The sequence below is a fragment of the Anabas testudineus genome, chromosome 4, assembly GCF_900324465.2.
Source record: "Anabas testudineus chromosome 4, fAnaTes1.2, whole genome shotgun sequence".
NCBI classification, from domain to species: Eukaryota; Metazoa; Chordata; class Actinopteri; order Anabantiformes; family Anabantidae; genus Anabas; species Anabas testudineus.
In genome coordinates, this window is record NC_046613.1 from 317437 (window position 1) to 331830 (window position 14394).

The window sequence follows — 14394 nt, forward strand, 5'->3', positions numbered from 1 at the left end:
AAAAATATTGTATAATTGAGTTCATGCTGGTGATGGTTTTAAAGTTTTAAAAGAATACGTGAAAAAATGTTTTGATTACAGTAATTAATTCATGTTTGAATACCACAGTTTTTTGTAGGTGTGAATCTATTACATGTATGGGGAACAAACCATGTCATAAGGGAAAAAACTATAAAGTGGAGATAAAAAATACTGAACAATGCACCTACAAAGAAAAGAGTATCGGTTTCAATTTTTTTTAACTTTTTAAAATTCAAAAATGTTATTTCTCCACTATCTATATTTTGATCTGATTTGATTATTCAGGTGGGAATTTTAGTTATAACCTCAGCCCATTAACCAAGATGTTAGGTATCTTTGCAGTTCTCATGATTTGTCTTGTCCCCAGCACTTGCAGGCAAAACCATAATAAAACTAGTGGAAATCAAATCTCATTTTAGACATATAACAATTTATTAATAAATATTGGATATAAGCACAAACATAATTTATATACATAGACAGGATGCTATCTTGAGGTGGGAAATAATTTATGAGGACCATATAATTAAAGGAATAATTCAACTGACAGATGTGTCTGAGGAACATTTTAACAGTTATTATGAATGATGTGAAGAACAGTTACTCACAAGCCAAATCACCAAATATATACACATTTGTTGATTAATTTACATGTACATGCAGAAAGCTTGTTCATTGAATGAGGGTGGACTCACTGGAGGTGAGGGGATGGTTGCAATACACCAACCATCCCCTACACAACATCATAATGGACCAGAGAAGTAGCTGCAATGAACGACTCACCTTGCTGTGTTGCAGGACTGAAATGCACAGGAGATCTTTCATCCCCACGGCCATCAGGCTCTAATTATTTACTACTTTCCCTATCTATCTACAAGACTACCTGAATTTTTCTTTGGGGATTAATAACGTTAATCTTATCTTATGTAGACATGTAAGACATTTGATAAATGCGATGAATGTAAAACTGCTAAATATTCCGTGACATTAAAAAGAATGGCTACTTCTGGGAGTAGATCATTTACATCTGTCCTCTCCCTCCTGTCAACATGTAGGTTTTTCAAATAAAGCCATAAGTGGTGCGGGACGCCCCATATCGTCCTGTTATATTATAGTACAGTAGGTGTTTCGTTGCCCCTGGTGACGCGTCTGTGGCGCGTATAATCCCACCCATGTCTTTCTTTTCCACCTGTGATTGGCTGTTAGGAGTTGGCCTGTGCGTTGACTGGCTAGGTTAGCCCTCTGTTAGTTAGCTTGATATATTTAGCTGATTGCATTATCGGATAACATTCAACCTGCAGTCCTACAACATATAGTGAAATATAACTAGTTTATGCCATTTTACATTAGCAGCAGTACAGCTAGCTAACAAGTTAAGCTAACATCACTAACAGCTTTGTTAACCTTTTTTCAGTAGATACAATTTTTTTATCTTTGTAAGAAAAAAAAACAGACGAGTTTTGAAATGTCTTCAGACGAAGACAGGGCCAAGGAAATTTTGAAGGGCTTCAAACTGTATCCTTTTCTGTTTGGCGATACTCTGCGAACGTTAGCTAGACGCGTTGTAATAGCTAATGCTACATTTAATATAAACGTTAGATAACGTAATCTAACATTAGCAAGATTGTAGTAGCGGCTTATGTCTAATGCTGTTGAGTCTAACGTACGAGGTTAGCTGTCGTGCCTAACCATTCTCATACTTAATTTGACAGCGCCAGCTAACGTGACATAGATGATGTTTGTGCTGAGCAAAAGAAAAACTGTTAAAGTTAAGAGCTACTAGCCATATAACTCTTCTGACTGTCGGCCAGACAGCGAACAGGAGCGAACACGGCCTGTGGCTAACTTGCCTGGGTAACTGCTCTGTGTACTTGGTGTAGCAGCTGTAATGATAAATAGCATATTTAGCATCAGTGGCTTACGATAGAGACGGTGCTAAGATTCCTGCAGGGGGATTTTAGACGTCGGTCAGTTTTTTAAATATTTGCAAGCTTCCGGTTTAAATCAGAAATGTTAAGAGTTAAGAATAGCTTGTTTGCTTTGCTGTACGAACGAATGAACTTGTCAAGGGTGCATCCCCAGTTTATTCCCTTGGATGGATTAATTCCCAGGTTAATATGAATTTCAGCACTGAACTGGTTTAAGGTCATACCTCTGTATTTTAGTGTTATTCTTTCCACTGATTCGTTGCCGTTGACAAATTTTAGATAATGATCCTAATTCTAAGTCAGTATTATTCCTGTCAGTTTCGTTATTTCATTTGTGGTGATCCAGCAATTTAGTCTCTGTTGAGCACAGAACCAAAGGAAATCTGACTGCATCCCAGCCAGTTTTAAAGTATATCTGGGCCATTAAGCTGATCTGCCTGAGCAAATCAGGATTGATATAGAAAAACTGATCTAATGAATCTTCATCACACCTGAACAAAACAGTATTTTAGTTAGTCACATTTTCAATTCAGCCTAGCTGTAAAATGTAATTCTTAGTAACTAGAAAGCCTGTTGGATCTGTGGTCTTTTTGCTGTCTTTTACACGTCTAAATTCATGATTTAATGAAACCGGGAATATACACTATCTTCTGTTCATACAGCCTATTAAAGCCACCTCAGAGGCTAGGTTTTCCTTCAAGACTGTAAAGGCTACCATCTTTTAACCAGAATTCTAATCGATAACATAGATAAGACTTTAATTTCAATATGTATAGTAATATGTAAAGTCTACAGCAAATATAACTGATCATCTAGTGTGGTGTTTGTGAAGCAGTCCCACTTGTTTGTTTCTTAAGAGCAGAGCATAGAAGCACACAGGCGGAAACTATAATTGGTGGTGTATAGTGGTGGTCTCTCACATTCAAATTTTGAGTCTGGTTTACTTGTTGTTGTTCTGGGAAAATACTGGTGTGTTTTTTTTAGATACCTTGTATTTCTATAAATAAATATACCGTAGCCTAAAATACTAAAAATCCTAAAATAGAAATAGCACCTATTTATTATTATTGTAAAATAATATGATAATACTGCAGTAGCTTGAAATTGATTTTCCCAAATGAATACTCATTAAACAGGAAAAATAAACTTTGCATGTGTATTTGTGTGTCTGTGTGTGTGCGTGTGTGTGTGCTGGTGATTAGATTAGATTTTCTGTTCCTACTTTTACTAAGAGAAGTGTATTCCACAGTTTACATATATTTATGGACTAAATCTAACTTGGATGTATTTAGTATTCATTGAGTGGATGGAAAATGTTTACCTGTTACGTAGCTGTTGTTATGAAGCTTGTGGTTGAGAAGCAGTCTATACTTATTAAGCTATTAACACATCTTTAAAAATAAATGAAGACTAAACCTTGACAGCAGCTGTTCACTGGGGGCTCATTAACTTGTATGTGTGTGTTCTGTCAGATTTGTGCAAGCACCCTAGTGGTTTACACACAGTCAAGATTGTGGTATGAGGTGGTTTGATGTTGATGTTGATTTATCAGTTCCTCTTTAAGACTTTGTCTTGTTTGTTTGTGAGGAAACGAAAAGAGCACATTATCAGTGGGTGATTTTTATGCTGACAGGTTTAGAAGTCAGGGTAGCCAAAAGCATCAATAAGAAAGGCATTGCAGCCTTGCCTGGATTTTTCTGGAACGTATGGAGGATGATCAGTTTGATGTAGGAGATTGGATTTAGTTAGACTTGAGAGGATTAGAGAAACATTTCAACTTAGCACACTTCTGCAAAGCCAGAGGAAGAGGTGGGGGATGGTGTATGTTGTGGCGCTCTACTGTGTGATCTTACTAGTTTCTTAATTTCAGCCCAACACAAATAGACACGGAGGTTTACCACTGTTACTTTTTGTGATGATGATTTTTGCTTTTTATTTAAAACCCTTAGGGAGATACTTCATGCAGAACTTCAGGTAATTATTTGTGTTGCTGCTCCATGAATCTCTGATGCAAGTGGAATTTGAAACAGTTTCACTGTGATGTGAGGAACCACAAGAAAGTTGAGTGTAGTCTTTATGTCCTATTTTGATTTTGATTTATGCTGGGTAGCCTAAGGAGATGTGGTATGTGAGATGAATGGCTAAACTAAATAAAATTTCTAATCTTAAAGTCAACAGAGAAAAACTTTCAAAAGCACAAACAATATTTAATATAGCTTAATTTAATCTTGTTGAATAATTGTTGCCATAATAGTTTAAGCCTAAAATAATTAAAAAACATATAAATAATACAAATAATTATAATAATACATTGAGAAGTGTATAGTGATGTTTTAGACTGAGCTTTATTTTTGCAATCTCGGCAGAGCTGATTCCTGTCTCAAAGTTTTTAAAGCTGTCTGTTGTAAGACTGTAGATCATGGGCTGGCTGGGATAAAGGCTATTCCAGATGGTGTGGAGTTGAGTGCATGTGACATTAAGTAGTATCTGAGAGTGACAGGATACTGAGTGGAGAATCCTCTAGAACACAACGCTGTAGTATGATAATGGCACTCATGAGTGTCTTATCCAAAGTTAAAATTAGCCTCTCTCGACTTTAGGTTGTCTCATGATAAATTTCAAAGATTTTTTCAAACCCAACCAATTAGCAACACACTGACCAGCTTACTATACCTCATTGCACTGTAAAAGTAGTGCCAAAAGCATAGGTATTAATTATCAACATAAGATAAATTTTATTAATCCCTGAAGGGAAATTTAGGGTTATAATATAATTTCGGGATTACTGTACTGCGCAGTCCTAACATTTAATCCAATGCCCAAAATGGGCCCAAACCTTAAAACAACAGCATAGAATATTTTATAATATTTATTAATAACCAAAAATAAAAACAGTGTGATCTAAAATCTTGCTTCTAGCTGCATGCTGTCCTATGAGTAGAATTTCTGTCTTATCAGGATTAAGCAGAAGGAAGTTAATTAGCATCCAGTCTCTTATATCCTTTACACATTGCTCAACTTTATTAAGCTGGTTTTTCTCTTCTGGTTTTGATGAGACATATAACTGTGTGTCGGCTGCATAACAATATAGTAATACCATGCTTACAGATTATGTTGCCCAGAGGAAGCATGTAGAGGGAAAAAAGCAGTGGTCCCACCAAACTCCACTAGAGAACATGCAGAGTAATCACCATTTAAATCTGCATACTGATAATGATGAGTCAAATAGGATCCAAGCCAGGAGAGGGCTGTTCCCTTAATTCCTACAAAATGTTCTAGTCTGTGAAGGAGAATACTAAGATTAATGGTGTCAAAAGCTGCACTGAGCAACCTTGATCAGAAGCCAATAGGAGGTCATTTACTGCTTTAACAAGTGCTGTTTCTGTGCCCCTACTGCTACAGTTCGGCCTGTAATTGGGCAGCTGACAGGGGTCGAGTTCAGGTTTCTTAATTGGCAGTTATTAAACTGCTAATTTAAAAGATTTGGAACATACCCACTGATGAGTGACTAGACAACACACCTCATTGTGTAGGCTCTGGTCATATCGCAGCTTGACTACTGCAATGTATTGCTAACGGGGCTACCAGCATGCAAACCACCCAAGATGATTAGCACATCTCATTTTTGATCAGCCGAAAAGGACACAATACACAAATTTGCAGATATCTGCACTAGCACACGCTCACTGTGCTCTGCAAGTCTTGTGGTCCCCTCACGTCAACTCAAAAGAGCCCAGACAAACTTTTCAGCTCTGTGGTTCCACAATGGTGGAACAACCTATCCAACTTTCAAAAACTCTTTGGAAACTTTCTCTGGACTTAAAAAAAGCATTAAAAAATATTGCACTATTACCCCATGATACTGAAACAGCTCTTTATAGAGCAATTTTAAGTTTGTCTTGGCTTAAATATTTGCGTCCTTTGTACCTCACTTGTTAGTGGCTTAGGATTAAATTATCTGCCTACTAAACTAAATGTAAAGGTAAATAAATCACTGACTAGGTCTGTAAATAGGTAGGTAGGTTCATAATAAGAAGTGCTAATAGATAATTGTAAATCTTTTTTTTTTTTTGTATCTTCTTTAGTTCGTTCTTGTCACTTAACCTTTTTCTGGCAGAAACTGGATGAATCTTCGAGATGCAGAGACAGGCAAAGTGTTGTGGCAGGGAACCGAGGACCTCTCTGTACCAGGTGTAGAACATGAAGGCAAGTTAACAAAACAATATAATTTATTTCTTGTGGGGAAAAAATAAGTGAACCCTTTGATGTTATAACCTCATTCTTGATAGGAAGCTCAAATAAATGCTTCCACTAACTGCAGATCAGATCAAAACAGAACAAGGTTCTGGAATTTTACACCATTCTTCCTAGCAAAATTATTATTATTATTATTATTTTTATTTATTTTTTATTTTTTTGGGAGTAATAGTTTCACTATTGAAATGTGCATTTACAGTGGCAAGTATGTAAACCTTTTTGGAATTTGGAATCTTCCTAAAAAATTATTTTGGAGGTGTGGAGCTACTTCGACTGACAGAAACCCCTCAAACTTTTTCAGTTTACACAGGAAGAATTTGCTTATGTGAGCCATGCCTCGCCAAAAGGAACTTTCAAAGGATCCACGATCAAGAATTGCTGATTTACATTATAGCCAGAAAGTGTTACAAAGTGATTGCAAAGACTTTAGAAATTCACAAGTTCAGTTAGGCAAACAATCTACAAATGGAGACTGTGGCTTCACTTCTAAGTAGTGGGTGGCCAAGATTGAACTATTTGTAAAGAACACACAGCACTACATCTGGCATAAAAAGGGCACAGCATGTCATTATCCAACACCATCCCAACTGTCAAGTATGGAAATATCATGATTTGGGACTGCTTTGCTGCATCAGGGCCTGGGCCAGCTTGCAGTGAGCGGAACATGAATTCCAAGGTGTATCAAAAAATTCTTCAGGATAATGTGAGAATGTCTGTACGTCAGCTATAACTCTATAGAATTTGCGTGATGCAACAGGACAATGAATAAAAAGACCAAAGCCACAACAGAATGGCTTCAGAAAAACAAAATCCGCCTTTTGGAGTCCACCAGTTATTTATTTCAAGGGTTTACATGCTTTTTCCACTAGCACTATGATTTTTATGATTGTTTTCAATAAAGGCATGAAAGATAATATTTTTTTTGTTATTGTTTTAGGCACATTATATTTCTTAATACTCTTGATAAAGAATAAGATCAGATCACATTTCATGGCAAATTAATGCAGAAAGCCATGAAATTCTAAAAGGTTCACTTTTTTCTTGCCACTGTACAGTATATGTATGTTCTTTCTAAACAATAGAGCTCCAGGAGGTGACATCACAATATCCCAGAATTAGTCCAATTAAAACACTGCCATATTGGAAGGGGTAATGATACTTGAATTATTTCAGTTCATCAGTAATGAAAATTTACTTGGAGCAATGCAACAACAGCAAGTGTGGATCATAGTTATGGCAAAGACATTGTTTCATGTATGAGCTGAGTTTGAGTCAATCCCATGGTTAACTCAGTCAAATATGGTTGTCTGTAGAATGTGTGTAGTTATCTTTAAGGACATCCTATATCTAGGTAGCACACTACTTACATACTGTGCTCATGGTTTTTGCTAATAATAATTATGATGATGTGACAGTGGAAAAAGACTTTTTTCCGGAAAACAGCTTTTTAGCCCAGCCTGTGTCTGTCATGTTTTATTTACACCCGATTCAAAGAGACCTGCTGTTCCTAATTTATTAATTTTATAAGTGCCTTGAGATGACATCTTTTGTGATTTGGCGCTGTACAAATAAAATGAAATTCCAGTGTTGTCTTATTCTTTTAACCACTCGGTTAAATAAATACAGACCTGCTAGACCCCCTGTGTGCTGTGGTATCTGGCACCAAGATGTTAGCAGCAGATCCTTCAAGTCCTGTATTTTGCGACGTGGGGCCTCCATACATTCGACTTGTTTGCCCAGCACATGGTCCAGTTCTGATGCTCTCATGCTCATTGTTGGAGTTTTCCTTGAAACACTTTAGCTATATACTGACCACTGCAGACTGGGAACACCCAACATTTTAGGCGATGCTTTGACCTAGTTGAAATTTTTACTTGTTGCCTAATATATCCTATATTGTCTGTATTATGGACTTCACCTGTCAATTGTCATAATGTTATGCCTGATCGGTGTATTTAATAACAATGGGATTTAGAAAATACCACTGGGATCTTGTCTCTGTGACTCCAGAAGCACTAGCTAGGGCTACAGGTAACACTGTCAATTCTTGTTTCAGTATTTCTGAAAAGCACATTAGGGCATTATAATTATCAAATATTTAGTAGAATTTAGGATTTAAGTGCGCAATAAAATCTAGTGTCTTGACATCCACAAGAGTGCCATCAACCTTTACTTATATGTTTATGCCAACATTGCAGGATAAACAGTCTGACATCCAGATCTCTGTTTAACTGTAATTTCATTAGACCCACACAGAACATTTTCTTACTAATTATGACAGTGACCCTGATCTCAGATTGTTGACGTCTATTGAGTGTTGCTGTAGTACTACTCCATTTACAGATAGTTGCCCTGACTATGGACTGATTAGTATGTGTCTGAGACTACTACCCTTTAATCTGCTGGTAAATTCAAAAGCTTTACTTAGTTACACTATTTTTGCCATTGTTTGCTGCTTTTGTTCTTGTTCCACAGTTAATTACACTCCCTGAGGGTTTATTGTGTTTGCTGTTCTATAAAATGTACAAACCCAAGATGGGTAATAATTTTTGACCCTGCATTAATAGGACACTAGAGATGGAGCCTTCAAAGCAAAGCTAATAGGTGTTCCTCTGTCTCTCTAGCACGTGTTCCAAAGAAGATCCTGAAGTGTAAAGCAGTGTCCAGAGAGCTTAACTTTTCCTCTTCAGAGAAACTGGAGAAGTTCAGACTGGAACAGAAAGTTTTCTTCAAAGGGCAATGTCTAGAAGGTAATCAGCCGGAACACTGGACTACATACAGGGACAAGAACCTGAAGGTTGTTGATAAATTGTGAATGCCTGACCATTTTGTGAAATGAAATGAATTTGTGTTCTAACAAGGGGGCCTCTTGTTAGAACATCACCCCTTTTCCTGGGTGATGTCATATTTTCTCCTGACAGTAGTTATACACTAGCAATCTATAAGTGACAGTGTTGTTCCAACAAATGCAACAGTGTACTAATCAAGACAAAGAGAACGTAGACAGCTAAACAATAAATTGCACGTAAACACTGCACTTATTTTAAAGTTGTTTGCTGTTTGAGATAAAAGGCCACACTATTAGTAATTGCATCTCTATCTATCTATCTATCTATCTATCTATCTATCTATCTATCTATCTATCTATCTATCTATCTATCTACACAGTTACCATGGTGATAGAATTTGTTCTTGTGTTGTTCTTAATGTTTTTGACATTAACAGGACTTTGTGCTGCTGAATTTTCACAGTTTCACATGTCAGCTATTTTTGTCCAATTTTAGAGAGGAAGAAAAGACCCACAACCAGAAAAGATCCATAGCAATTCAAGCACAAAATTACATCAATACAAAAAGGGCAATAATAATCCAGTGTTGAACGTATTGCAGAGAAGACTGATAACATAAGTATGACAAATAATTATTATGATTATCAGATCCTCTCCCACTTACATAGGAGAATGAACTTGCACATACATTTTGATGGCCACTGGCAGAAAAGATCTTCTTTGGTGCTGTGTGGAGCACTTGATGTTCATCAGTCTCTGGCTGAACGTACTGAACGTATGTGTCCTAAGACTTTGATTACTTCATGCTCACTTGTCCATCTTTCATATTATGCTTTATTACATTATATAGCATGTTCTGGGTCTACTCCAGGGTCTGCTACCACATCCCTGGAAAACTTTCAATGGAAGCTTCCTTCCAGCTCAACTCCATCTTCTCTGTACTTCAAAGAGGAAGCTGTTTTAAAAGCATTAAGATGAATAACTGTTGGCACTCCATCTTTGGAATGTTTTGTTATTCTTAAACCTACAGGCTTGTACATTTAGGTTTGCATCTGTAAACTTAAATATGTAAGCTTTTAAAAATCTTCTTATCTGTAAAAAATAGCGTGTACCATAAACTTCCTTTTATGTAAGTGAATCTTTGTAAAAACACATGGGATTTGACCCAATGTGTGATTTTAATACACTGCCATTAATGTGGCAGCTATGCAATGTAATAGAGAAAATAAGTTACAGTCATTACTTTAAATACACTCAATATCATAATGTGCACTCAGTTCAATTTGAAAATGTTATTCAGGGTATTATTATTCCATTGTTCCAAGGAAGTCCATCTGGGACTACAGGGCATCATGAAATGTGAAATGATTTGACCATTTGAAACATGGTCTTAACTCAGTAGCATTTCACTGCTGAGTGAGAGGAAGTGTGAAAACCTGTAAAAAAAAAACAAACAAAAAAAAACAAAAGCCGGCCGAGTTAATATAGGACAATTAGAGACAAACAGGAAGCTCCAATCATGTCAGCAGAAAGCCCAGTTAATTGTAATAAACTTCATTCTTACTGTGTGTCTGACTGCTGTCCCAGGGGCCCTGCTTTACAGAGGCAAGGTTACTGAGAGCCCAAGAGGCAACACACAATCCACACTAACACAACATGTTTATGCTGCTGGTTTCTACCACAGAGAGAGAGAAGTCTCTGAAACAGTAGGTTTCGGGTTTTAGGTCACTAAAACACTGTTTAAACAATGTAGAATAATTATTTTGAAATTGTTATTGGTGGCACTGAACTCTGTTTGTGTTTCTTTGTCTAGAATGGTTCTTTGAGTTTGGTTTTGTTATCCCCAACTCTACCAACACATGGCAGTCTCTGATAGAAGCAGCTCCAGAGTCCCAGATGATGCCAGCCAATGTTTTAACGTGAGTCTCCACTCAGATGATTACATGATCAGACACTGAATGCTACACATGTAGCTATACTTAAATGTTAATCAGACACTATGGTAGATGTAATATACCAACAAAGTAATGCAAAAACAAGTGAGTTATTAACAGGGTTGTTGTGTTTTCTATATAATTCTGTATACAGTTATAATTTGTAAGGTCCTAAACCTTACACTGTAAAGGCGCTATACAAATAAATTAAAATTGAATTGAATTAACATGCAGCACATTAATATTTTGTACAATATTGCCAAAAAGTAGGACATTTTGCATCTTTAGTAGTTAGTTGGTGGGGTGGCTGTGGCTCAATAGGTAGAGCAGTTGTTAGCAATCATAGGATCGGTGGTTCAATTCCCAGCTCCTTCTGTCACATGCCAAAGTGTCCTTGGCATTAGCAGGGGGTTTTATACAGTTTACTAATGATTTACAGTTTCCTGATTGCTTAACTCCTCTTGTTTCTTCATGTGTCAGACTTTATGTTAGTGATATCACCAAGTTCTCACATCTCATACACAGTTTATGTGTAGTGGGTACAGTGTTATAATGATGATGGGAAAAACTGTTGAAAAAATGTTATAATCCGTCTAAGTGTTCCTTACTTACCTTTTGTGACAGTGATATCTCTGTTTAAGTTGACATGTCTTTTTATTCCAGTGGTAACGTGATCATAGAGACGAAGTTCTATGATGATGACCTCCATGTCAGCACCTCCAGGGTACGACTTTTCTACGTCTGACCTCTGACCCATGACTCTTCTTCCCCATGGTTAGCTACAATTTGCAGCAGTTCATTGCTGAAATGAGATCAGCACATCCTTGTAAAAACCAACAGTCAGTGAAGTGAGCTTTGTGTTTGGTTGTTCTTTTTTTTCTGTGATAACCAGAAAACTTCTTTAACTGTAGACCTTGCGGGGGAGAGGAAAGAAGATGAGAGAACCTTCCCTTGTCCCAAGATCATCTCTCTCTGGATTTTCTCCTCCGGACTGTTCCACTGTAAATAGGTTAGCTTTAATCTCAAGCTGGCCAGGGAGCCACTCGGAAATTACAGGATTTGTGCTTTTTTCAAATTCTGCCCTCTCTCAATACAAGGTTGCATTTACTCAGGAACGGAACTTTAGACTTGTAACCTTTCTTTGGTCTGATTTTCTTTCTGTCTGAACATGGAAACTTGCAATGTTATGTTTCAGCGTGAGCTGCACAGCAGTCTTCACTGAAGTCTGTCCTGAGATATGTTCTCCTCATCATAAAACACTAGAGAACATTTCCTCTACCTGTGAAGTCTGTCATCATGGGTAAATAAGACTGTCCCCTTCTAAACGCCCAATAAAATGCAGCCTCCTTTTGTAAACATTTATAGGACACAACGTATATATTGTGTATAGTCCTCAATGTTCCAAAATCCACTAATTACTTTTCTATCTGCTTTGTGAAGTCAGATTGTCATCATCAGACTGAAAAGTTAGTTTAATTTATTTGGACATATTTACTTTGTCAGCCAACATTTTAACTCTAACTGAAATGTTTACTTTCATGAGTTGATGAGGTTTCCTTAAATATTCTGTTAATGAAGTTGTCTGTGAAGCCAAGTACCTCTTCAGGTATCCTCTGAAACATGCATCACTTATTCTAAATAGTTCAGCTGTTTACAATGTTATCCCAACTTGACCCACATGTTAACAGCTGCTTAAGGTGTTTATTATTATCTTCTCCCTATGTCCTCATTAGATTTTTAACTTTGATGTCCCATCCATATCACCACATTTATGTCATGTATGTCACGCATTTATGTTTTTCCTTAGCTGCTGTCTGAGCTGTGTAATATAGACTTGTTTTAATATGACAGGAATTGTGGATTAAAGTCATCCAATGTTGTAATAACATGATGTGTGTGTGGTGTTTATTGCATTGCCTTGAAAATGGTTAGATTTAACCTATTTACTTTTACACTAATGAATTACAGAGGAGAGAGAAGTTGCCACCGGCAGAAAAGATCTCGTGGCACTTGAGAGCACTTGGCATTGATCAGTCACTGGCTGAACATGCTCCTATGTCCACCCGAAGGATTGTCATACATACTTCTGCCACACACAAATAGTTAAGTTTGGATAACTTTTCAAAATAGGTAAATGAATAGTAGCTGGTAATAATAATAATTATATATAATGCTTCCTGCTGCTGTCTGTGCTTCTGTTACTGTCTGCTTTAAAAACTTTACTATGCCTTTATCCTGATGGCATTCTGGACCTGAAGATATGCTATGTATTAGTGTTAAAAAGGAGCACCTTGTCCACGGGACAAATTAAATAAAGACAGAGAGAAGAAAGAAATTGGGCTGTAAACAACAGTCTGTAAGCTATCTAAGCTGACTAGCAGCCACATGCCCCCCTTCTTTTCCTCGTATGACCTTCACAAGCTTGTCCAGAAGACTGCAGCATTTGTAAACAAGAATAATCGATCAATAGAAGTTAATGCGGAAATACAGGTGTGGGAATGATACCACCTTACCACTCACTCAGAAAAGTGGAGAAGAGAATCCTAACTCACAGCTAGTTAACTCCAACAAAGCTGCTGAGAAACAGGATGGTCCTCTGTATGGCAAAGAAATTACAGGTAGCAGCCCTTCTAAGATGCTAAGCCTAAGATTAAATCACGTCCCTGGGAAATAGGAAGACAAGTGGCTACTGGAGATATGCAGCCAGATATCTCAACCGGTCTGCACTTCCATCCAGTCAGAGAATCTCATCAACCCCTGTACATAGTAGCACACAAGAGCGGACAACAGATCTTTCTGATCTAATCTTTAAGAAACATGGAACCCTGTCAGATAACATCGATAACCTTACGCTTTCACACAAATGGGTAAGAAGTAAGAGCAATCCTAAAAAACAGAATGCTACAGGGAAAGCTAATGACTGGGCCTCAAACATTGATAATAGGTGACCATGTTCATCATGCACTGTTTTTCTTACATAGTGCATGTTGGGGTCCAAGATATTGGGAAACAATAATCAGAGGATCTGAAGAAAGATTTCACAAATTTTTGTTGTCCTGTTGAAAGATAAATCATAACCCCAGTCTGAGGTCCAGAGCACTCTGGAACAGGTTTTCATCAAGGATGTTTTAGTTTAAAGTGCTGAAATCTTCTGGACAAACTTGTGAATTTCATTCGAGGAAAAGAAGGGGAGCATGTGGCTGCTAGCTAGCTAACAGCTTGTTAGATTAGCTGTCAGCTCCAAAGAATGTTGTTTACAGACCACTTTCCTTTTTAACTCTGTCTTTATTTAATATCTCCTCTGGAGATATTAAATAGCAGCCTACTTTTGCAGCCTACTTTTGATTTGTCTATTGTGAAAAGTTATCCAAACTTAACCATTTGGTATGGGAAGCCATAAAGTTCACATACTTTACTGACTTAATCTGAAAAGGAAATTAGAGTCAGTTGTGAGTCTGGGAGGTCC

The 14394-nt window shown here is 37.1% G+C and overlaps 1 protein-coding gene across 3 annotated transcripts; it reads left to right on the forward strand.

Annotated features, from left to right (window-relative positions):
* The first annotated feature begins 1258 nt into the window (after positions 1–1258).
* On the forward strand, positions 1259–12814 carry pde6d (phosphodiesterase 6D, cGMP-specific, rod, delta). 3 transcript variants are annotated; one of them, XM_026346166.1, is made up of 6 exons: positions 1259–1536; positions 6067–6155; positions 8831–8956; positions 10808–10913; positions 11592–11652; positions 11840–12814. In XM_026346166.1, the coding sequence occupies exons 1-6, from the start codon at positions 1487–1489 to the stop codon at positions 12092–12094; spliced, it is 687 nt and encodes a 228-aa protein (XP_026201951.1). In that variant the 5' UTR covers positions 1259–1486; the 3' UTR covers positions 12095–12814. The 3 variants fall into 3 exon arrangements, with proteins under 3 accessions (XP_026201951.1, XP_026201953.1, XP_026201952.1); XM_026346168.1 differs by having other exon boundaries at positions 1262–1536; positions 11592–11702; positions 11821–11975; XM_026346167.1 differs by having other exon boundaries at positions 1263–1536; positions 11592–11702; positions 11840–11974.
* Positions 12815–14394: the final 1580 nt, after the last annotated feature.

Bases quoted from the DNA above. Each gene is read 5' to 3' on its own strand.
- pde6d (XM_026346166.1), top strand. From the start codon at position 1,487: ATGTCTTCAGACGAAGACAGGGCCAAGGAAATTTTGAAGGGCTTCAAA. The intron at 6,156-8,830 runs GCAAGTTAACAA...CTGTCTCTCTAG, and splicing joins ACCAGGTGTAGAACATGAAG to CACGTGTTCCAAAGAAGATC. The intron at 10,914-11,591 runs GTGAGTCTCCAC...TTTTTATTCCAG, and splicing joins ATGCCAGCCAATGTTTTAAC to TGGTAACGTGATCATAGAGA.